This window comes from Carassius carassius, chromosome 1 (genome assembly GCF_963082965.1).
Source record: "Carassius carassius chromosome 1, fCarCar2.1, whole genome shotgun sequence".
Taxonomy (NCBI): Eukaryota; Metazoa; Chordata; class Actinopteri; order Cypriniformes; family Cyprinidae; genus Carassius; species Carassius carassius.
In genome coordinates, this window is record NC_081755.1 from 17,961,473 (window position 1) to 17,987,673 (window position 26,201).

The 26,201-nt window shown below is 37.5% G+C and overlaps 1 protein-coding gene across 2 annotated transcripts; it reads right to left on the reverse strand.

Moving 5' to 3' along the window:
* Positions 1–234: 234 nt before the first annotated feature.
* Positions 235–24,997, reverse strand: LOC132140786 (NLR family CARD domain-containing protein 3-like). Of its 2 annotated transcripts, XM_059549766.1 has the most exons (7): positions 24,321–24,997; positions 21,933–22,043; positions 19,349–21,286; positions 17,174–17,347; positions 6,220–6,381; positions 907–953; positions 235–820 (listed from the first exon to the last, which is right to left on the reverse strand). In XM_059549766.1, the coding sequence occupies exons 1-7, from the start codon at positions 24,932–24,934 to the stop codon at positions 279–281; spliced, it is 3,588 nt and encodes a 1,195-aa protein (XP_059405749.1). In that variant the 5' UTR covers positions 24,935–24,997; the 3' UTR covers positions 235–278. The 2 variants fall into 2 exon arrangements, with proteins under 2 accessions (XP_059405749.1, XP_059405757.1); XM_059549774.1 differs by lacking the exon at positions 21,933–22,043.
* Positions 24,998–26,201: the final 1,204 nt, after the last annotated feature.

Consider the following 26,201-nt stretch of genomic DNA (forward strand, 5'->3'; position numbering starts at 1 on the left):
AATGAAGAGGCTCAGAGTTTAATAGATTTTATTTTTTTTAATGAAGGGGAAAATAGCTCATAAAAATGTGAAAAATATAACATAATATCACAAAATCTTCTCGAAATTCTTAATAATAAACAAAAAATATTATTGAACAAGAATATCTTGCAATGATTTACAAAATAAAAACTAAAAATTTAAAATAAAAAAATGGAGAGGCTCAGAGTTTAATAATAATAATAAACAAAAAAAGTGTGTGTGTGTGTGTGTGTGTGTGTGTGAGTGAGTGTGTGTGTTTAGTGTTTGATGTGACACAGAGACACTGAAGAGTTTGTATAAAGGTGAAATCCAGCGAGTAGAGGTTGAGTGAATGTGTGTGTGAATGTGTGTAAGCGTGTGAGTGTGTGTGTGTCAGAGACGCTGTAGAAGGACAGAGAGCCGCTCGACTCGTCCAGAAACACTGCGACTCTCTTACAGGAGTCTGGATCAGCAGAGATATAAGTGTCTTTATTATTGTGACGAGCAATGAATCTGTGACCAGAGCAGTCAAGACTCCAGGAGATCTCATTATATCCAAACACACAGTTAAGACTCCCTCCTTTCCTCTTGATTTCTTTATAACACACTGATATATAAACTCCTTCTCCGCTCCATTCAGTCTCCCAGTAACAGCGTCCAGTCAGACTCTCTGAACACAGAATCTGATCCCAATAAACAAATCTGTCCGAATGATCAGGATATGACTGATCCTTAGAGACACGCGTCACCTTTCTGTTCTCCTCAGACAGAACGAGGTTTCTGAATGCTGTGTTTGGATCCAGTGTGAGATCACAGGCGTCTGAACACAACACACACATTACAACACACACATTTACAACTCAACTACAAACAACAAAACTGTGTGTGTTTCTGTGTGTGACTTACATTTCTGAGGTCCTGCTGTGATCCTGATCTCTCCTCCATGATCCACACTAGAAAACACACACGATATTTCTCTATAGAAGTCTCCTCATAAATACACTTATACACACACTGTTACATGCGGTGTTTCCTCAAGTGTGTGTTGTTTTGTGATTGCTGCTGTGTTTCTGAGTGTGTCTGTATCCAGGAGAAGATGTGGTCTGTGATCAACAGAGATCTGATCCTGATTGGTTCAGTTCTGTCTCTGGTTACAGTAATACACACCACTTCAAACCAATGCGTCTCATTTTGTACGACTCTGTCTTGTTCTCTAGTGATTGTGTCTTCTTTTGAGAAACTCGATTTGTTAGTCCTACAATACGATTCTTACATTGATAATCTGGATTTGTTTGCCTTCGACTGTAAAAACTGAGTGAATATTAAGGAAGTAAAGAGTGTGACACTATTTCTTTTGTACATATCATTCTCTGTTTTTGGGCTAGTGAGTTATTAAAGTATCTCTGTATTTTCTTTTGATGTGTTTTTCTTTCTTTCAGATCATTTAGAGGGTTTCAGTTCAGCTATGTTTGTCTGTTCATTTATGAAGTCCATCCCTTCATTTCTGGATTTCTTTGTTGTGTTATAAATAAATCTGTTGTGTGTTTGTCATTGATTCATGAGAGAGCTTCCTCTGTTTATGTTCTGTACACACACACACACACACACACACACACACCTGTAAAACTGATGACAGACGACGAGCAAAACTTGTAACCCAAAAAACACACTTTGTCACTCATAAAGTGTGTGCTGTGTCTGAGATGGTTTAAGTGCACACACACAAACACACATAAAGCTGCTTCACTTTTTTGATACTGAAACTGATGACAAAAATTCTGATATCATAAAAATATAAGCAAAAATAACTACAGCTATAATAAATAAATATATTGATAATCAATGATAAATATTATCATGAAATGTAAACAAAACATACAGTGTCCTCCACAATTATTGGCACCACTGTTCAAGATGTGGTCGTGGACTTCTAAAAATTCAACAACATAGAACCCAAATGCAAAAAAAAAGAGAAAAATCCAACCTTTTATTTAAGTACATTATTTAAGAACATTACTTTGGTGGTAAAAAAAAAAGAAAAGTGAAATCATGTGTCCCACAATTATTGGCACCCCTAACAATTCCGCTGGAAAATGTAATTGATTTTTTTATATATATATTTTTCTGTAGTTGCTAAAGTTGGTCAGGGTATCTAGGAACTTTTAATTAGTAATTCATGAGCTGGGGTATAAATATGACGTGACACAGAGGCCTAATTCTCTTACCCATTTGTCAACATGGCAAAGACAAGAGAACACCATTCAAGTAAGGCAGATGTTTCGACCTTCATATGTCATGCAATGGCTACAAGAAAATAGCCACTCGCCTTAACTTGCCCGTATCTACAGTCAGAGGAATCATTAAGAAGTTTAAAACAACTGGAACAGTGACAAACAAGGCTGGAAGAGGTCCCAAGTTTATCTTGCCACAACGTACAGTGAGGAGGATGGCAAGAGAAGTAAAATAAAGTCCTAAGCTCACGGTCACAGAATTGCATCAAAGAGTGGCATCTTGGGGTCACAAAGTCTCCAAAACAACTATTAGACGCTCTCTACATGCCAATAAGCTGTTTGGGAGGCATGCAAGGAAAAAGCCTTTTCTCACGAACACTCACAAACATAAACGTCTGGAGTTTGCCAAGCGGCACTGGGACTTCAACTGGGATTGTGTGCTTTGGTCAGATGAGACTAAGATTGAGCTTTTTTGGCAACAAACACTCTAAGTGGGTCTGGCGTAAAACAAAAGAAGAGTATACTGAAAAGCATCTCATGCCCACCGTGAAGTATGGTGGAGGATCTGTGATGCTATGGGCCTGTTTCTCTTCCAAAGGCCCAGGGAACCTTGTTAGAGTGCATGGCATTTGAACAACCAGGACATTTTAAATAAAAACCTGATGGCCTCTGCCAGAAAGCTGAAGATGGGTCATCATTGGGTCTTTCAGCAGGATAATGATCCAAAACATGTGGCAAAATCTACACAAATATGGTTCAGTAGTCACAAACTCAAGGTCCTCCCATGGCCATCTCAGTCCCCAGACCTCAACCCAATCGAAAACCTGTGGGGCGAGCTAAAGAGGAGAGTGCATAAGAGAAGACCCAGGACACTGGATGATCTAGAAAGATTGTGCAAAGAATAATGTTCAAAGATCCCTCTCTCTGTGTTCTCCAATCTTGTGAAATGTTATAGGAGGAGATTAAGGGCTGTCTTGTTGGCAAGAGGGGGTTGTACAAAGTATTAACATCAGGGGTGCCAATAATTGTGGGACACATGATTTCAAGTTTTTTTTTTCTAAATGTGTGATTTTTTATGTGTGATAAAAGGTTGGGTTTTTCTCTTTTTTTTGCATTTGGGTTCTATGTTGTTGAAAAAAAAGGAGAATTTTTAGAAGTCCACGACCACTTTTGGGGAAGTCGTGGCCTAATGGTTAGAGAGTCGGACTCGCAATCGATGGGTTGTGAGTTCGAGTCTCGGGCCGGCAGGAATTGTGGGTGGGGGGAGTGCATGTACAGTTCTCTCTCCACCTTCAATACCATGACTTAGGTGCCCTTTAGCAAGGCATCGAACCCCCAACTGCTCCCTGGGCGCCGCAGCATAAATGGCTGCCCACTACTCCGGGTGTGTGTTCACAGTGTGTGTGTGTGTGTTCACTGCTGTGTGTGTGCACTTAGGATGGGTTAAAAACAGAGCACGAATTCTGAGTATGGGTCACCATACTTGGCTGTATGTCACGTGACTTTTTTCACTTTTCACATCTTAAACAGGAGTGCCAATAATTGTGGAGGGCACTGTATGTCATGATCAGGGCTTGACATTAACTCTTTTGCTCATCAGTCACTGTGGCTAGTGTTTTTACAAATTTACTCGACACAGCATTTTCACTGGCCACAATTTTGTTGTTGGGAAATTGCATTTTATATGACTCACAGTTTTTTTCAGAAATGCTTCTATCATCTTATATATTAAATTCTTACAATTTATTAATCATTTCACATAATAAGATAATATGGGCCTTTTTTATTATTAACTATAAAATGGTGGAAAAAATTCAAAGATAAGCTACTATGAAAGTTAGCCACCACATTGTGACGCAGGGCCTGTCTTCATGAATCAACAACTGAATCATTGACTCAAATGATTCAAAGACGTGAATCATTCAGTAACGAAACACCGCTGTGTGTTGCTCAGATGCGCTTCTGTTCTGCTGTGATCTCTGTCTGGAAATATTTTTATTCACCAAATCGAGCAAAAACAGTCAATGTTAGCAAATTATTAAATATTTAACTCATTCATTAAAATCACTGAATCATTTACAAATGAAAGTGGAATTAAAAAAAATATTTATTCATTTAAGCCTATATTTGTATACAAACAATGATTCATCACTCAATGATTCATCACCACTAATTATTATATCTATGATTACACTATACTATATAGACTACAGTATTATTGACTTTAAATTTACTTTAGTAATTAATACAGAGACAGGGGTTTGGGCAAATAGGGCTAATGACTTGTTTGAGAACTTGCAACTCGAATTGGGACTTGTCTGTTTTGACTCGGGGCTTGACCCCAGACTTGAATGCAAAGACTCAAGACTTACTTGTGACTTGCAAAACAATGACTTGGTCCCACCTCTGGAAATGTGTTACCCATTCTCAATGGGAAAGTGCCTAAGCAACATTGCTCAAAAAAGTTGCCCCGTGTATCAACAGCCTTGCAGCCTACCTGCTTTAAAGGGCACTTATTATGACCCTTTCTACAAGATGTACTATAAGTCTCATGTATCCCAAGAATGAGTCTGTGAAGTTTCAGCTCAAAATGCCCCACAGATCATTTATTATATCATTTGAAAATGCCTATTTTCAGTGGAAGCAGAAGCAGGCTGTTTCTGTGCATAAGTTACAAAAACACTGTTGGTTATAACTGTGAAGGTAAATATGTTTATATTAGATCAGTTTATTAAGTGACAACAGCATAATATTCAGTATTTAAATTGATATCTATTAGGGATTGCACGGTTCGCTGAAAAAAAAACGAACTGTTCGGTTCATCACTCACTCATTAAAACTGATTTAAGCTTTGTCAGTTTAAACATTTAAGAGCCAGAGGACACAAGCTCACGCGTGCAGTTTGAAGATTTGTGTGTGCTCATCCGAAGTACGCAAACCCACACCTCAGAAAGGGTGTAAATATAAGCTCTCTCTGAAGAATTATGTTTAAATGGACAAATACACACAAAAATTTTGTCAAAATGCCAGTTTTGGTAAGTATCCTACAGAAGACAGCCGGCTGAACGTAGGCTTATTGTATCAGTGCATTCTCTTAAAGTGACAGTCTTTATATTAATCGAACATCAACAACAAAGAAGTCACTCACTGCTCTTGATTAAAAAGCTTTTGTCACTTTAATAAAGTACAATCTTTAATTTATACAGTCAAATATGCGATGCTGTTTTACATTTGATTACTTTATTCAATTTCTGTTCCTAAAAACTAATGCTAGACCTCTCTCTAAAAAAAAAAAAAGAAAAAAAAGAAAAATCCCAGTTTATTTTGTGTTTATATTTGCATCTTTACTCTATTGTATTTGTGCTGTTGCTCATAGTTAGAGTATAGTTTTTTTTAGTATAGTTTCTCCATAAACAGCACATACCGAACCATACCAAAACTGTGACTCTAAAACTGTGAAACAAACCGAACCATGAAAAACTTGAACCGTGCCACCCCTATATCTATGCTGATAATATGAACCCAACAGTAAAACAAAAGCAGAAAATCACTCACTGCTCTGGACCGAACAACTTCTATAGCTGTAATAAGAAATTTCTTACTTGAATGCTTTTAAATGCTCTAGCATGAAGATAAACATGGCGGATTGTGTTTGGTTCACTCACGGCGGGGTCTCTGCTAATACAGCAGTGTCTGTCAACAGTCGTGGGCGGGGCTTGTAAAATGTGATGTCACTGTACAGATTCTGTGATCGGCTTGCCCTGAGAAATGATTTAATGATTTATGATTTATGGAGATTAAAAAAAAGAAAGGAGCGGGTGAATTTTTATCATTATAGGGTGGTTGTGTACACACACACTGCCAGCAAACATTTTTGTCCAAACAACATGTAAAAGTGAATTTTGCATAATAGTTGGCCTTTAAAGGAATCTGTCATAGAATCCCACCTCATTAAAACATTGCTTCGGTGGGTTACTTCTCAACTTACCTGAGTTTTTCCAGATGTTTGAGTGTATCAGAGAGCAGCTTCGCTCCTGAATCTCCTGGGTGATTGTAGCTCAGGTCCAGCTCTCTCAGGTGTGAGGGGTTTGAACTCAGAGCTGACGCCAGAGCAGCACAACCTTCTGCTGTTACCATACAGCCAGATAATCTACAACAACAGTAGTTTCATGTTAGTATTCTCCATTTTTAGAGATATAATCAATTGAATAAACAACAAACTTCTTCTATTGGTGGCCTTTGATTTTAATGAAATCCCTGTGCTGCATGACACATAAGAGTACACACACATTACACTCAAGAGTGCACTCATAGAGTCCCTAAGCCATTTTTGCATAATCTCAGCTGTGTGCTTAACAAATCATGATTCACTAAAACTTTCGTACTAAAATTTATTCTAAATTTAAGAAAAAATATAGGAACAACTGAAAGCACAAAAAAAAATATATCACACACTGTCCAGTCTTAATCCATATAATCTATACAGTGGCATACAAAAGTTTTGGAACCCCTTGCATGTTACTTTTTATTTAGTGATTAGTGATTAATGACGATTTTCATTTTGGGGTGGAGTATCCCTTTAAGAACCAAGGGTTCCCAAACTTATGTAAACATATTTTATCTAGAATATCTTAGGAGAGTACTAAATAAGAAATAACATGCATTTTGTATGATCTCTTTTATTTTTATAAAATTATTCACATTTACACAGACTCTGCAAGGAATTCCCAAACATTCATATATAGGGAAAGCAGGACGATTTGATTTTGAGTTATATATGTTACTCACCCTGTGATAGAGAGATGCCCATGGAATACTTGGTAACTATATTTATTTATTTATTTTGCTTTTTAATTAGCAGGCCTTATTTATTTATTTAAGGTCTGGATTTATTTTATGTTTTTGATTTTGTTTGTGCGCGGCAGTCGTCCTTGAGGGGTTGCCGCACTGTTTTGTATTTATTTTGATCATTAAAATGTTGTTTGATTGTCCGCCGGTTCCCGCTTCCTTCTTCCCGTGATCATGGAGTTTTTGTCGTTACAGTGGTGCCAAAACCCGGGAGAAGGAGGGACGCGCTGCTGAAGATCCCTTGCCGCTGTGGTGAATCCGCGGTGCCATCGAGCTGGCGAGGAAGTGTGCCGCCATGGACGCTTGAGGCGGTGGGCTGGAGTGAGTTGCCGGGGACGGACGAGCTCGCTGCCGGCCGCCCGTGATGTGGAGGGGCGGCTGCCATCCATGAGGGAGCATAGGAGTCGGCGCCATTCGCCAAGGGGCCGGAGCCTGCTGCCTCCATGAAGGAATCCGGAGGAGCAGGGAACGGGGGACTCCTGCCGGCTGCCCAAAACCGGAGGAGCCGTCGCCATCCACCGGCCAGCGGAGGAGTGTCGTGCCGTCCACCGAGGGACGTCCAGTGCCACTGCCAGGCACCGCGGAGGAGATCAGCTGGTGGAGGGCCGAGCGGCAGTGCGTCTGGGAGACGGAATTTTTTTTTTTTTTTTTTGACAATCAAAATGAAACTTTAATAATCAAAACAAATACAAAACAGCGCGGCAGCCCCTCACGGACAACTGCCGTGCACAAATAAAAACCAAAACATAAAATAAATCCAGGCCTGGTCCTCTCTCGTCCTTCACTGTCGTCGCTCCTCTTTTATATCCTTCCATCTCCTCCGTGGGACTCAAGACCGGTGAGTGGCGCAGGTGTCGCTCATTTCAAGTCACTCCACCGGCCTCATTCCTGCTCCCACGTCTATTGGCCCCGCCTCACTCGTCACAAGGGTAAACTGTTAACATGATTTTGTATCTAAACTGCTGGATGAGAAAAGTTTGTTAAAATGGTAGGAGTGGAGTAATTTGAGCCGAAGGACCTGTAAAGGACCTATAAAGTAGGGCTGGGCGATATACAAAAAAAAAGATATCTCGATATTGTCAAATTTTTTATGATATTCGATATATATCTCGATATGTTTGCATTTGCATTTAAATAATAAAAAATAAAACATGATTTTCTTTTGCCCATTAAAAAAAAACAAAAAAAAAAAAACATTTAGATTAAACAGTTAATTTAAGCAGTTAAAAAAAATCTAGACCAAGAGATCAGTTACTGCTTTTTATTAAATGAATACATGTAGGCCTATATGTAACTGAAGCAGTGCAAATTAAGTAACAGTTACAGAAAGTGCATTCTGTCAACTTTTTAGTGCATGCAATTCACAATTTAAACTATGCAACTGGGATAAGTATTTTATTTAAATTTTTTAAACAAGTTTTTAAGCTAAGAACACAAGTCTGTCAACTGTCTGTGGTTTTAAGAGAAGCTCTGTGGCATGAAACTATGTTCCTTATGACACTAAAAACCCTCTTAGATGGGGAGCTAGTTGCTGAAGCACAGAGCTATTTCTTATATATAAATATATATAAATGAATACCAAAGACTTTTGCATTCTCTCTGTCTATATTATGGAAACTGGTAAACATATCAGTGAAATTCCCCAATAGTAATTCCAAATGGCCATAGCCTATGTTTCTCTATTCAAACATCAGCGGTCGAGTAAGTGCATTTATTTTGCGATCACAAACGCAAACAATACAGTCGAGATCTCACGACAGAACACAGACCGGCTGAACGACGCTTTCATTAGATCGCTCAATTCCAGCTTGTTAGTGTTTTCAGATTATCGTCGGCGGCTCTTCCGCAATGAGGAGTGAGCACGTGCGCATGGTTGCCAGATTGCTTAAAATAAGCAAACACCGGGCAGAAAATGTATCCTTGTAACAGTGGAGCTCTGATTCGGAGATTTAAACTCTTGTTATCTGGCAACCGCTATCATTACAGCTCTCGTAGTAGAGGGGCGTAGAGCAGTCAGTAGTTACAGGTTCATTTTTTAGTCATTCGGCGGGTTCTTTTGGGAAAGTATGCTTGAATTTGAAATATTCGATATAACCGATATATTCAAATTGTACATCGTCATCAAAATTATTCCGATATTATTGCTAATATTCGATATATTGCCCAGCCCTACTATAAAGTATTATTTAACTGTAATTCTACTGTCACGAATACTGTCCGTGGTCTTCCGCCTGCTCATGCGGCTTTTACATCACTCTAGACTGACATTTGTCATAATTCCTTGCTGATGGGAGACACTTCAAATATTTTACATTCCCAAAGTTATCAAGACAGTAGCAAAAGGTAATCAGTGGAAGTGTCAGAACACATAACGTATAGTGACAACTCTACCAGCAAAACATGAAGGCTCGTATCATAAAAGTTTAAAAACTCTGCTTTCTATCACATCCTTGTCTTTATTTTTTTTAATTTTTGCTGTGCATAATTTCGCTGGCTTCTGCAGCAGATCACACTATAAATAAATGCATAATCGCTTACTTTATATCCTCTGTGTTGCCAAACCCACATTTTCCCACTGTAAGTCGGCTACTTTTTCAACTTTATGGGTTGATGTGACCCCACTGACACAATATTTACCCCCTGGACATGATTAAGGCTAGTTTTGGACTAGTTTTGAAAAGCAATTTGGTGGAATATGCTGTGAAAATCTAGAAACCCAGTTTGTATTGGTCCTTTGCGCATACAGGTCAGTTCAGAACCATGATCTGTTCACACTGGAAATCTGACTTGGGCCACAATGAATGTGAAGAGCTATACAAAACAAAATAGTATTTTAGAAAAAAAATCTAAATTAAGCACTAAGGAACTGCCGATATGTTTGCTGCATTAAGTGCATGCCTCTATTTGATTATGTTATTCATTGTTTGGTACATACAGTATTATTCGTTTTTTTTTTGCTTATTCAGCCGAATAATTTTGGTTGCCAAATATTCAATGCATCCCTATATAAAGCATATAATCACAGTCTCCGCTTTTCCACCAAAATGCTTCAAAAGCACTGATTCCAGTCCCCTTTCACCCCATTATGCAGTATGCCCTGTCCATAGGCGCCGATACCGTGGGTGCTCCGGGGCTCGAGCACCCACGGAAAATACCGAGCACCCACAGAAAATGAGCACCCACGTGTGCCAGTGCCAGACAGCCAGTAGGCTACATTTATTTAAAATTAAACATTGCAGTTGGCGCTATGAAGCGTCTGCCACACTGTGATTGGTTATGTTGTTGTCAGTGACAGTGACATAACCAGTCGCATGCATGTTCCATATCCTATCCACCAATCACAGCGTTTCTGAAAACGTCCCATCCCCCACTATACAGTGCCGTGCGAGTATGTAATCATTTACTGCTTTCCGTAATCACTAATCATTAATCAGACTAAAATGGACAGATTTCTTATAAAAAAAACTGCACTGAAGATTTCGGTTTATTTTCTACATTTTGCTTTGGTTAGATTAGGTTTAGATTAAGGATTGTTTTCTTATATTTTGTTCTTTCCTTTGGTGCCGCTTTCGTTCTTTTCCCATTTTATTGTTTGTTTGTTTACATTTTCACCTTGTACATAGCGCACATTATTATTGTTAATTTTACTGGATCTAGTGGCTTTGGCTTTTTGTGAATAAACGTCCAGTATTTTTTCTCTTTCAAAGTTTTGTCTGTCATGTTATTCCACCTCATTTCATACCCAGCAGTACGTTAATATGTAAATGTTATGGTACATTCCCTAGACTCCTTAAAGTTCGTAACAGGGTTTAAATGGGAACATTTTTCTGCTCAAGTATAGGCCTATATACGGTTTAAAAGAGGAAAAACTAATGGACACAAAAGTAGCCTACTTTTGGACAGAATACGAGTTCTTTGTTAAATACATAAAATAAAAAAATATTTTTTTAGCCTATATGAATAATGGATTCGAAACCTCAAAGAAAAGCCATGCCACTATCAAAAGAAACCTCGAAACATAAATGAGGTAGACATTCCCAGAAACTCATTATTTTAGTCGCAACAATCGGTTAATGGAAACGCTGTCCTTTCACATTTTTTTTTTAATCAATATTTACAAAACATTAATTTCCCAAGAAGCTGAACGCATTAGCGGTTACGTGTCAGTTAAACTTTTCATCTCCAATCCTGTTTGTATTTTTGAGAAGTGACGCTGTTGTGTTTGTTTGTATCGGCCGCTGTCCATTAGCCTAAGGTTCTGAAATGCAATATTTTTTGAATAACCTAGTCTATTTTTTTTATTTTTTAAATGGCGTGCGCCCTTGAGCACCCACGGAGAAAAACATAAATCGGCGCCTATGGCCCTGTCTACAGATTGGAATAAAGTGGAAGGGTCCTTCGTCCCCGATACTGGGGGACCCCTTGTTTATTTTATCTTGTTCCCTTTTAATTCATTGTTGTTTTTCATTTGTTGTACAAAACTTTTTATATTAACTCTGTGCTCTATAATTAAATTTTATTGATTGATTAATTGAGTGACAGTCTCATTTACCGATCAAGTTCCTTGGTCTTTGCATCTTTTGTCAATACATAGAAGTTAATAGAACATTAGACTGACATTCTAACAGACTAAGACAATTGAAACCTCCCTCTTAAGTAGGTCTGGACGATATTTTTATATGCAATTATATTTTATATATTTTGATATATTTTTTTCATATCAGTCTATATTGATAATTATCACAAATTTCTTTCAAGTTTAAAGCAAGATTTTTGCTCCAAAGTGAAACTTTGTAGAAACCAGAACATTAATTTTCCTTAACAAAATCAATATCTAAATCAAGAAACGGGTTTGGGTTGTTTTCATAATAAATAATAATAATAATATAACTTTTTGTTTCTTAGAAATGCACATTTGATAGTAGCTTGATTTAGGATAAAGAGGTAATTTTTTTGTTCATTATCAAAATCAGTAACATCTATAAAAATTGTAGCCACCTCAGATTTATATGGTTAAATTTATTCAAAAGTTTTTATTTATTTTTTAAATCTTTTGATTCTTTTGATAATTATGTTAATGTAAAGTATTTTATCAGTGAAATAAGCTACATACTGATGTTCTGGAGAGTAAGATCTTTCATTAGATATGTGACTTGTCTATGATTGAGAGTTTGTGTGATATAAATATGAAATTAAATATTATTTATATAATTTCCTCAGGGAAGGTGGGGGGTCGAATTCAGACCTTATCATGTTCTTTCATATAACATAAATGCAAAAGTGATGGGGTTGTTACGAAAGCTGAGGTTCTAAGCTTTTAATAGATACCATACAGGTGCTGGTCATATAATTAAAATCCCATCAAAAAGTTTATTTATTTCACTAATTCCATTCAAAAAGTGAAACTTGTATATTACATTCATTCATTACACACAGACTGTTATATTTCAAATGTTGATTTCTTTTCATTTTGATGATTATAACTGACTAATAAGGAAAATCCCAAATATAGCATCTCAGAAAATTTGAATATTATTTAAGACCAATACAAAGAAAGGATTTTAAGAAATCTTGGCCAACTGAAAAGTATGAAAATGAAAAGTATGAGCATGTACAGCACTCAATACTTAGTTCGGGCTCCATTTGCCTGAATTACTGCAGCATTGTGGTGCATGGAGTCGATCAGTCTGTGGCACTGCTCAGGTGTTATGAGAGACCAGGTTGCTCTGATAGTGGCCTTCAGCTCTTCTGCATTCTTGGGTCTGACATATCACATCTTCCTCTTCACAATACACTATAGATTTTCTATGGGGTTAAGGTCAGGCGAGTTTGCTGGTCTTTTAAGAACAGGGATACCATGGTCCTTAAACCAGGTACTGGTAGCTTTTGCACTGTGTGCAGGTGCCAAGTCCTGTTGGAAAATGAAATCTGCATCTCCATAAAGTTGGTCAGCAGCAGGAAGCATGAAGTGCTCTAAAACTTCCTGGTATACGGCTGCGTTGACCTTTGGACTTCAGAAAACACAGTGGACCAACACCAGCAGATGACATAGCACTGCAAACCATCACTGACTGTGGAAACTTTACACTGGACCTCAAGCAACGTTGATTGTGTGCCTCTCCTCTCTTCCTCCAGACTCTGGGACCCTGATTTCCAAAGGAAATGCTAAATTTACTTTCATCAGAGCACATAACTTTGGACCACTCAGCAGCAGTCCAGTCTTTTTTGAAGTGAGATGATTCTGATGCTGTCTGTTGTTCAAGAGTGGCTTGACACAAGGAATGCGACAGCTGAAACCCATGTCTGTGCGTAGTGGTCCTTGAAGCTCCAGCTGCAGTCCACTTTTTGTGAATCTCCCCCACATTTTTGAATGGGTTTGTTTCACAATCCTCTCCAGGGTACGGTTATCCCTATTGCTTGAACACTTTTTTTTCTACCACATCTTTTCCTTCCCTACACCTCTCTATTAATGTGATAGGACACAGAGCTCTGTGAACAGCCAGCCTCTTTTGCAATGACCTTTTGTGTCTTGCCCTCGTTGTGCAAGCGGTCAATGGTGTCTTTTGGACAACTGTCAAGTCAGCAGTCTTCCCCATGATTGTGTAGCCTAAAGAACTAGACTGAGAGACCATTTAAAGGATTTGCAGGTGTTTTGAGTTAATTAGCTGATTAGCGTGTGGCACCAGGTGTCTTCAATATTGAACCTTTTCACAATATTCTAATTTTATGAGATACTGAATTTGGAATTTTCCTTAGTTGTCAGTTATAATCATCAAAATTAAAAGAAATAAACATTTGAAATATATCAGTCTGTGTGTAATGAATGAATATAGAAGTTTCACTTTTTGAACGGAATTAGTGAAATAAATAAACTTTTTGATGATGTTCTAATTATATGACCAGCACCCGTATATGTCTAGTTTTGTGCTCCACAACTTATAGATTTTTTTTTTATAATTATGATGATGCAATATTAGACCCACATGAGGATGCAGAGTTTTAAGCATTGGTCTCCCATAGTAGCATACATTTAAATAATTATAAACACAGTTAAAACCACACATATAGCAGCTCAATACCATGATCAAAATATAATAAGATGGTTTTTGGGTAGCCTAATTGCTAAAAACAGTAGCCTAAAAACATTCAGTATAAACGTACACATACTATAGCTTAATCACAAATACATACTACAATTATATACCATTACTCTTTTAATAAAATTCAGTGTGAATATCCCAAATGTCCACCACAATACAATGTTGCAGTGAGTGTTACAACAGTAAATCCATGGTAAATGATGGCAATTTGTAGATTGAAAACATTATAACATTAAAACATAATAAACATTATATTTTACATTTATCTAACTCTTCATATCGTTTTATCTAGGATAATTATATTGACCAGCCCTAGGGGTGAGCAATATGAGCTAAAATTCATATCACAATATTTTACACTGTCCAGGAGATTTAGATATTATATTGCAATATAAGAAAGAAAATTACAGTAAAAATATTTTAACCTTATATAACTAGAAAAAGTGAGGGACTGGACATAGCCCTGAAAAGTCTTTTTTTATTGTGCCATTGTTTTTCTCAAAAAGTGCAACATGAGGTAAGCCTTTAGGAATTTAATTAATTATTTTAAATTAAATATTGTGTGTTTGAGTTGTTGAGTTGAGTTTGCCAGTGGTTCCCAAACTTTTTCTGCCGGGCCCCTGTTATGTAGGGAAAAATATTTTCAAGGCCCCCACCCCCTTTTCTTTTTTTTAGAAAAGTCCCTTATATTAAATTGCATTAAAAATACAGTTAACACTGTAATATTGTGAAATATTGCCAGTTTAATTATCTATTTGAATGTTTTAACATATAGGCTACTGTATTTGTGTGATCAAAGCTGAATTATCAGCATCATTACTCCAGTCTTCAGTGTCACGTGACCTTCAGAAATCATTTTAATATCCTGATTTGCTGCTCAGTAATAATTTCTGATTATTATGTTATATTGCATTGTTGTAACGGTTGTGCTGCTTACTATTTTTGAGTAAACTATTTTTTTTTCATGATTGTCTTATGAATATTTGAAATGGTCCTTTGTTATGTAACTCAATATAACTGATTCATCAGTCGCACCATCTACTGGTCTGTTACTGATACAAGCACAACGAGTAGCATCTGCCTGCACAACCAGAGGCTGCATTTTCAGGACCGCAATCCTAGGAATGCATTTCTAGGACCCTAGGTTTTTAGTGTCAACTCCACCTACCGAATCAGAGGACCAGCGAAGATGGATGACAATCAGAGTGTGAGTATCAAATGTGAATCAATTATTATTTGTTCAACATAAAAAAAAACTGCGATGCATTTCATTGAAAGGTTAACATAGCCGAAGTGTTCGGGATTTGCTAAATAGTCTTGAATGCATATAGCCATCATATATTAGCCTCTGATTTGTTTTACAAATCTGTTGCATGTCTGGTAAGTTTGTGTTGACTTAGTGACAGCACAATAAACTGTAGCACGTTCGTTGTGAAAACTTGTTAATTACTCATTGTTTTACCATTTTAATTAAGTTAAAATAATCTAAATGTTTTAACTGTCATGTGCTCACAGTCAGCCTGTTTAAAGTTACCCCACAATACATGTTATGAGTACGTCTCTTCTTTTTGAAATGTTTTTATAATGTTGATTCAGACATATTGAGAGATAGTGTTCCTGTGGCTCAAGTAGTAGAGCATTGCGTTAACAGCGCAAGGTTGTGGGTTCGATTCCCAGGGAAAATGTTAGCATTATTGCACGTTGCTTTAGATAAAAGCGTCTGTTAAGTGTATAAATTATTATTTCAATTTAATTTACATATGACATTTTAATAGTCAAACATTACAGAGAAGCCATCATAATAATTTCTTGTTAAAATACCACGTGTTAGATTGTGTCATGTTTTTGGCTACGTTCATTTAGCTGCAGCCTAATATCTCACTGGTTGTCTCATCTATCTGTTTTAAATTATTTGTATATTTTATTTTATTTTTATTGTGTAGAGATCTTGCTCAGAAAATTGTTCCTGGTAGCTGGACCGAGAAGACTGGGCATGATATTGTGGTGAATAATATATTGCATAATAAAATATTTCAATGAAATATGATTGCCAGTAATCTGTATTTCATATACTAGACATGTTATAAAGAGGACAGCAGCTGATGTTTCATGTATCACTAATATTACCTTTTGTTGATTATAGGGCTTGCCACACCAGATCTGTGGAATTATTATGGGATTTTTATGCTTTTGGTAAAGTGTCCTTTGTTTTCACACAATGTCCAATCTATCCTTTAAACATTAACACTATTTCTGTTAACCCAGCATCGATTATGTTCTCCATTTACTATTTCAGTGAAGTTGAAGAATTTAATAGGGTGATAGAGAAACAATTGAGAAAAGAGGGGAGAAAATCCAGGTGGCAGGTAGAGATGCTGCATACATCACAATATGTGCTTTAAATATTTAAAGGTCAGGAAAAGTCATGTCAATAATTTATTTCTATTTAGATTTCTTGCATCTCTATTATTTTTTTCCTCAGGTCAGATGGGCTTTATTGATATGAATTTTTCAAGAACCTTTGTTCGCTTTTTTCGGTCCTCCAAATCTAGGGTCCTGGAAATGCGTTCCTGGGATTGCGGTTCTCCGACTCGGTAGGTGGCGCTGTCACCAAAAACTAGGGTCCTAGAAATGTGGTCCTTCAACTGTGTTTCTGAAATTGCAGCCTCCGGTATTACAGACGGATAATATGGAGCACAAGCGGGTACAGCGAGTCATGTCGAGGTAATTAAATTATGTCAAATTAATATTTTGCATTCAATTATTTACTTAACAGGCAAGTGGCCGCATGATAAGTGGGATAGTTATGCAGTGTAGTCTTTCACCCTGAAGAGGTTTTTTTGCAGAATAAACTGCTGACTGTACACTATCGCTCAGTTTGGGAACCACTGGAGTAGGCGATAGCGCTCTATTAGTTTGGTCTGTTACGATGATCTCTGTGTTTGATTACTAATGCCTGTGTAGTACAGCGTTGCACACAGAAGACTTAAGTACCTCAGTATGTTGAGTTGACAGTTTGGGCTCTTCAGTCCAGCACAGAGCTGCTTCAATCCTGAATCTTGAAGGTCATTGTTACTCAGGTCCAGCTCTCTCAGAGAAGAGTTTGATGACTGTAGAGCTGAAGCTATGATTTCACAGTGCTGATCAGAAAGATGACAGCCTGCCAGTCTAAACAGGATCATGAGAATCAATCCATTACGTACACACTGTATACATACGAAATTAAACTGTATACATTGTCTCATGTTTTTGAGAAGAAAGTGTCTGCATCCCATTGTGATGTTCACAGTTATCTTGTATAAAGTTAATGACAACATCAAATATAGATTTAGTAATGATGAATCATTGATAATGGCTACATTCAATAACTGTATAGATAAAGAATTCATGATCAGAGTTACTAATTACAGGTGAAAGTGCACTTATAAAAGTGCAGAACTAAAAAAAAACCTTGAACCTAAAGGTGACTTTAGACTGTACTTAAGTAGACTGACTCGTTCTCAAGTCATGAACTGTTTCTGTTGGACGCGTCTGATTCGAGATCCAAGGAGCTGATGATACTGCGCATGTGTGATTCAGTGTGAAGCCAACTGACTCACAATGCGTCTGAACAGAACTGGTTCTTTTGGTGATTGATTGAAAGCTTGAAAAAAGGGCAATCATCGCCAATGACGCCATTACGTCGAGCGCAGAAGAACTGGTGAACCATTTTTCCTTCAACCGGTTTATTTAATCGAACTCTCCGAAGGAATCGGTTCGCCGAAAAAAGACCGAACTTCTCATCACTACTGGTGATCCGAAAACCAATGCAATCAATGCAAATGCAACCGGTTCAGCTTAAGTCATTTGTGGATTAATGCGTATTGGAGACGCGAAATGTTTCAAGTGATTCAGTTCGGTTTGGTGAACTGGTTCAAGAAGATCCAGTTACATCGAATGATTCATTCGCTAATCGAATCGAATCACTACACTGCAGTGAACACACTCACAACAGACCAGGAAGAGAAGACAATGCTGAATAAGGTCGTAGTTTTTGATATTTTTGGACCAAAATGTATTTTCGATGCTTCAAAATATTCTAACTGACCCTCTGATGTCACATAGACAGCTTCAATGGAGGGACTGAGAGCTCTCGGACTAAATCTAAAATATCTTAAACTGTGTTCCGAAGATGAACGGAGGTCTCACGGGTTTGGAACGACATGAGGGTGAGTCATTAATGACATAATTTTCATTTTTGGGTGAACTATCCCTTTAATTTCTTGGTGAACATTTTGAACTGATTGGGTGAATCATTTGGTGTGTTGAACCATTGGCTATAAGTGTGTTGGATTTCAAGCGGCTCTGCACAGAGAGAGCCCACCAGAGCGATTCAAAAGTATAAGGAGCTGTCTGCTCTCTATAGCTCTTGCGGTACTTTGATGTAACACACCGATCGGTCTGATGGTGATGACCCGCTTCAAGTCGAATAAGCCTAATGATTCAATGAACCATTTATAAAGAAAAATGTACTTCACTCCTGAATGAATCAGACAATTGAACAAGTCAAACAAATGAATAAATTACTTGGTCATTAAGACATTTACCACCACCTACTGACAGCTTTAGTTTATTATTTAGAGTATCATTTTATTAAATAAATAATTTCATATTTCATATTTTATTATAGTAATAATAATAAAATTAATAAAGGTAAAGTTCACCCACCCAAAATTGACAATTGTGTCATTTACTCACCCTCATGGCCAAAAGAGTATATGTAATACATTTTAATAAAAAAAAAATATTTCTTGCCAAAGCTACTTTTTGTAATCTCTGTTTGATGATTTACACAACAATGACTTTAAATTATCTTTTGGGATTAATTTCTCAGCCAAATTTGATGTGCGAATATTTTATTATCAATTAGATTAATTAATCGCCACATCATGTAATTAATTAGATTAAAAAAAATTAATCGCTTACCAGCCCTGTTTAAAATTAAAAGTAATTTTTTAGTAACATTATGGGCATGATATTTCAACACTCTTCTTTCTTCTAATTTATATGTAACTTAATTGAGGAAAAAGCCTTATTAGTTGAATATTGTCATTTCACTTTTATGAATAAGTGTTTTCTTCATAGTCTAGTATAATTATATTCATATCATTAATAAATGTTAACACTCACAGAGCTTTTCTGCAGTTCCCCACAGCAGGTACCAGTCTCCATCGACCCTCTTTTGATTTGATGGTGTACTTTTTAAGGTCTAACTCATCCAGCACCTCCTCTGACATCAGGATCATGTTTGCCAAAGTTGAGCATTGTGCAAGAGAAAGACTTTTACTTTTTGCTTTAGACTTTAAAAGCACCTGCACTTTTTCAACAAGAGAGTTATCCTTCATCTCAATCAAGCAGTGTGACAGATTCATCCATCGTTCAGGACTGACGTTGTTTTTTTGACCTCGTTTGAGGTTTTGGATTATTTTCTTGATGCTCTCTGGGTTGTTCTCTGTGTGTATCAGTACATCCTGTAAGAGTCTTTGATTGGACTCCAGTGAGACGCCATGAAGAAACCGAAGGAAAAGATCCAGGTGTCCATTTTTACTGCTCAAGGCTTTATTCACTGCTTCCTTCAGAAACACATCCAGAGTAATATTCTCACACTGAGTTCTGGACTTTCCTGTCAGGAAAATTTTCAGAACCTCACTGTTTTTGTGTAAATAGCAGTAAAACACATACAGTGCAGCGAAAAACTCCTGAAAGCTCAAATGTACAAAACTATAAACCTTCCTCTGATAAATCACAGATTCCTCTCTAAAGATCTCAGTGCAGATCCCAGAATACACTGAGGCGTCAGTGACGTCTATACCGCTCTCTCTCAGGTCCTCCTCATAAAACATCACATTGCCCTTCATCAGCTGATTGAAAGCCAGTTCAGCAAGTTTCACAATCACTTCTCTGTTGGACTGCAGGAGTTTCTCTGGATCTCTCTCTTCATACTTCTGGTTCCTCATCTTTGTTTGAATGAGCAGGAAGTAGATGTACATTTCAGTCAGAGTTTGAGGGATTTCTGCACTGAGATCTTGTTTCAGGATGTTTTGAAGCACAGTGGATGAGATCCAGCAGAAGACGGGTATGTGACACATGATGTGGAGGCTTCTTGCTCTTCTGATGTGTGAGATGATTCTGCTGGCTTGATGCTCATCACTGATTCTCTTCCTGAAATATTCCTTCTTCTGAGGGTCATTGAATCCCTGAATCTCTGTCACACGGTTGATGTAGTTGGAGGGGATCTGATTGGCTGCTGCTGGTCTGGTGGTGATCCAGATGAGAGCAAAGGGAAGCAGATCTCCTCTCAGGAGGTTTGACATCAACAGACCCACTGATGAAATCTCAGTCACATCAGAAAATTTCTGACTGTCTGAAAACATCAGTGTAATTCTGCTTTCATCCAGACCATCAAAGATGAACACAACTTTACATTCATCATAAATCTTTGAGTCCAGATCTTGAAGTTCAGGATGAAAGTCAAGCAGAAGTCTGTGAAGACTGTACTGATGATCTTTAATCAAGTTCAGCTCTCTAAATGTAAGCACAAACATGAAATCTACATCCTGATTGTCTTTTCCCTCGGCCCAGTCCAGAATGAACTTCTGCACAGAAACGGTTTTTCCAATTCCAGCCATGCCTTTAGTAAGAACAGTCTTTATTGTGTCTTTCTTCTCTCTTCTCTTCTCCTCATATCCTGGTTCAGGTAAAGGATTAAAGATGTCATTGCAGTTGATTGGAGTGTCTTGATGTGTCCTGTAACTTTTCTCCATCTGTAGCACTTCATGTTCTTCATTCACTCCTTCACTCTCTCCCTCTATGATGTACAGCTGTGTGTAAATCCTGTTCAGGAGGGTCTGATTCTCTTGTAGATTGAACCCCTCAAATAATCTCTCATACTTGTTCTTCATGCTGGTTTTGTGCTGGTCTTTGACTCTCTGCAGATCATTAAGAAGTGGCTGGTGAGGATGGAGCAGCACGTCTGTTTCTGTGTCATGATGACTGAAGTGGTTCTGATTGCAGGAGGATGTGCCGGTCTGTGAGGACACATGTCTGATCTGGTCAGCTCTCCAATCACTGAAAACACACCAAAACAAACAACCTGTATATTTAAAGGATTCTGTCAATGTGACATTAAATCATCTAACCCATGTGGCATATGTGAATTAATTTCTGTGTAAACATACATCTAATAAAGAAATGTCAGAAAGAATCACAGAAGCATAAAACACTAGAGGTGTAACAAGAGTGAAAGCAGCACAGAAGCTGCATGTATGCAGAGCAGAAATGTGCTTTCCCACAACATTGTTTCCAACTCATTCCCCCGGTTTTTAAGCTAGCTGCTTTAGAACAAATCTATACTGAAAAAAGCACTATACAATTAAAGTTCAATTACATTTCTAACTGGTATTAAGATACATTTTTGGTGATCCAATCACAAGGGGCCAGTGATAAAGACAGGTGGGAGAGCAATTTAAAACATTTTGCCATCAGATCACTGAAACCACACATGGAGATGGTCAAAACACATGTGACCACATCACATGTAAATGATATCCATCCTGAATGTGTCCCTGACAGCAGTAAAGCACCACCTATTCACCACCAACTCATTTAACATCCTGAAATATAATCAAAATCACAGATGCTTTCCATAATCTTTTCATTCACCTCATTTTCCGTTCACTAATAATGACATTATCAGCTTCATAATTATACTTACTTAACAGGGTGCAAGTGCACAGCACTATTACTGAACATGTGTGGGTTGTTTTTCATGGACACACTGTTGGATGCTGGAGACTCTTCTCTCTTTCTCTTCCTGCTGATGAGACTGAGAAAAAGACATTTTAGACAGTTTGACTAATAGCAGTATTTGAAACATATATAGTCACAGAGAGAAAACGGATGTTTTATTAATTTATTTCTTTAACAGGATACAATATTTAATGAATTACAAATTACCTGTAGGACACACCAAATAAAGAGCAAATAAAAAAACAGTATTAACATTGTTAAGTATTAAACTTCAGTTTGCTTCATTAATGTATGCCTAAAAAGGCTAAATATGTTGTTTGGTAGTAAAGTTGTAGTGAAGAAGGACATCATAGTGGAGAAAAAAAAGCATTTAGAACAAACAAGAAAGTAGATTACATTGACTTGAATCCAAATATTCCATCATGTGCATCTTGTCCTTAAGCTTTATTGTTATATATATATATATTAACTAAACTTCTTTAGCCTTTTTATGGTCCCATTTTGGGTTGAATGGTATATCAGCTTGTAGCAGGCACAAGAGGGCAGTGCCACAATTTTTACTAAACAGTCCCTCCAGAAAAACGTGATTATGCGATCGCCTGATTTAATGCATAATCAGCCAAAGGCCGCATATTAATGTGGGGGTCGCATTTTTTCAAATACGCCGCATAAATTGCAGATTTCAGCAAACAAAATATGCGGGACTAGCATGATTTCATAATCCCTGTATTTTCGTTGTAAAAAACTCACATATATCTTAACAGAAAGTTGAAAAATGTTGCGTTTACTTCACACAAGTAAAGCGCCATTTTCCCCCTATTGCCATGGGAACCTTATGAAGTGACGTAATTACGTGACGTGAACATCATCTGCAAACCCCGCAGTAAAACTTGAAGCGCGCAAATCAGTCTTTTCTGCCAACAAAAATAAGCACGAAAGACCGCACAAAGCAGTTTCCCGATTTGTTACATGACAGTGGGGGCAAATTATATTGCGAGAACTTGCGAAAACTGCGGTTTGATGAAATAGAGAAAAAAAGGTGATTCCCCCAACACCCCGTTCTCACTAGGCTACTAACAGTGTTAGAGGCTACGCAGTTACAGTTTTCATTTTCACAGTGGACTTTTGTAGTTTCATTCAGAAGTTGATGCAACTTTACAGTTGTAAGATTGCACTTTTTTGTTATAGAACAGTACCAAAAACTTTTGTAAGTATATTAGTAGTATGTAAAATAATTTACGTTGCAGTAGGAGATTGCAACTTAAATATTCTGTGATTTAGTATGCTTGCTTTTCATAGGAAGTAATAAGAAATTACTCTTTACATTAAGGTAGTAGCCTTTTTCTCTTTTTTTCATCAAAACACAGTTTTTGCAAGTTCACGCAATTTCATTGCATAAAATTGCAAAAATATCCTGCATATTCCATCGCATTTTTTAAGAAAACGTGCCGCAAAATCAAGGATTTTTGCCCGCAACAATCACAAAAAAAATCTGCGTTTTTCTGGAGGGACTGACTAAATGATAGTATGGTGCACAATGTAAATATTCTAACTTGTGAAACACGAGCTGTGGCAGATAATAAAACATGGGTGGTATTGTGATTAAGTTGTACTGAGATACTTCAGCTGGTAATAGTACCTTACAAAATGAAGCTATGATGACCGCAGGAGTAGCTTTAACCTGCTATTATACCTTAAACTCTCTGTGACTGAGCATCTGTCAGGACTCCTGATAGATCAACTCTATATTTCTATCTCAGTGTAGCAAGCTATTTTTAAATTAGGTCCAACGGCCTTCAGTTCAGAATCATTCTGACCCCTCAATGAAAATATTGTAAGTGGGAAACAGAAATCTTCTGTTATACACCTTCCAACTGTCTTTAAAATACACATTACACATAACTACATTATGAGGATAAATAAATCTAAATCAATGTTTTGTAGAAATGTAAACACAGATATAAACGCTTTCTATGAGGGTTAGGCAGAAGTGCCAACATGTGTCTGTCTGTGTGTGTGTTTCGACATCCCAATTTGTGTCCATTTTGGAGCAGATTGTTTGTTGTTGGGCAAATGTATTATTTATAATTTATTATCTTGGATCAATTACTTAATATAGTGTGTGCTATATAATACCATTGAATTATTGATTATTGCTGTATGATTGATTGTCATATTGATTGATTAAAAAGCATTGTGTGTTTCCGGTATAAATTCAGTAGTAAAACACACACACACACACACACACAAACACACTCTCTGTCAGATTTTCAGATTGTAGGGGCAGTGCACCAATATAATATTTAATCTAGGGCACCAACAGAGTCTGGGCCCAGAACTACATGATACTTACAGAGAGTCAGAGGTCACAGCAGCTCCATCACTGAGAAGAGGGGGCTGAATCATAGAGTTGTTACTCTTCATAGACACACAGCTGAATCCTGGAGATCCTGCTCTCTGAGCGTCAACATCACTGAGAAGAGAGGGCTGAATCATAGAGTTGTTACTCTTCATAGACACACAGCTGAATCCTGGAGATCCTGCTCTCTGAGCGTCAACATCACTGAGAAGAGGGGGCTGAATCATGGAGTTGTTACTCTTCATAGACACACAGCTGAATCCTGGAGACCCTGCTCTCTGAGCGTCAACATCACTGAGATTATCAGGGGACTGAATCATGGAGTTGTTACTCTTCATAGACACACAGCTGAATCCTGAAGACCCTACTCTCTGAGTGTCAACATCACTGAGAAGAGGGGGCTGAATCATGGAGTTGTTACTCTTCATTGACACACAGCTGAATCCTGAAGACCCTACTCTCTGAGTGTCAACATCACTGAGAAGAGGGGGCTGATTCATGGAGTTGTTACTCTTCATAGACACGCAGCTGAATCCTGAAGACCCTACTCTCTGAGCGTCAACATCACTGAGAAGAGGGGGCTGAATCATGGAGTTGTTACTCTTCATAGACACAGAGCTGAATCCTGAAGACCCTACTCTCTGAGTGTCAACATCACTGAGAAGAGGGGGCTGAATGAGTTCAGGAGGAATAATCATGGAGTTGTTACTCTTCATAGACACACAGCTGAATCCTGAAGATGCTGCTCTCTGAGTGTGATCAGGAGCCTCCTGCTCTCTCTCCTCACACACACTCATTTCACAGGCTGTAGAGTTCATCTTTTCTTCCTCATTGATGTTAAACTTGATTTCAGGTCTGTATGTGGAAACAGAAAACATTATTCATTTTGACATGAAGTTAATAAAAAATAAATTAGATTTTACCCAATCTGTAAATACAACATTTACAGTTTTTTACAATCGCTATGACAGATTTTTCAATACATTTAACACATTTCCTAAACTCTTAACACACCAACACACCTAAAACACACAATTGGAAAAACGGTTAATTTCATGCTCAAAATCACACATTGTAAACTAAACTCCAAATCTAATTTTCAAAATACAATAATACACTAACACAATACACTATGTCTACCAAAACAATGCAAACATGTTTCAAAATCAAATAATTATTCAAAACACTAACACATGTTCTCTTCCAACAGGAACATTTAGTCAATCATAACACAATGACAAAAAAAACACTATCATCAGCTGAAATTACAGAAACTGCATTATTTTATGTGACCGGTCTGCCCTTATACAATGGACAGTACAGTATATTGTATTGATCAGAGATTGTGTTTTGCACTGTAGTTTCTTTTGAAGCCTCTCTACATTTTTGTTTTGTTGGGTTTAGTAAATGCATGCATTTTGTCACAAAAAATGAATGACCATCTCAGAGTAGCTTTATAGAATGTACAGTTACAGTTCTAAAAAAAAGACAGAGACAGAATTGCTGCAGTAGAGACTTTATTTGCAAAAGGACATTACTGCAAGATATACAAACAGAAAAAGCACCGGAATAATAATTAAAAAAAACAAAGCAAACTTCTAATCTGCCCGGTCTTCTGCATTTGGCCACATGTTCTCATCCACATCACACCTGATATCTTCTCTGGCAAGGCATCGTGGGAAGAATCTTTTTGCATGCCTTATCCACCCCTGGCAGTGTTCAGCTGTGATGTCTTTGCATGCAGCATCCATTGCATCCAGGAGGGACATTTGGTCATGTGGGCGATGGTCAAAAACCTTCCATCTCCAGGATGAGAAAAACTCCTCAATGGGGTTGAGGAAAGGGGAGTAAGGAGCAAGGAAAAGGGACACCATC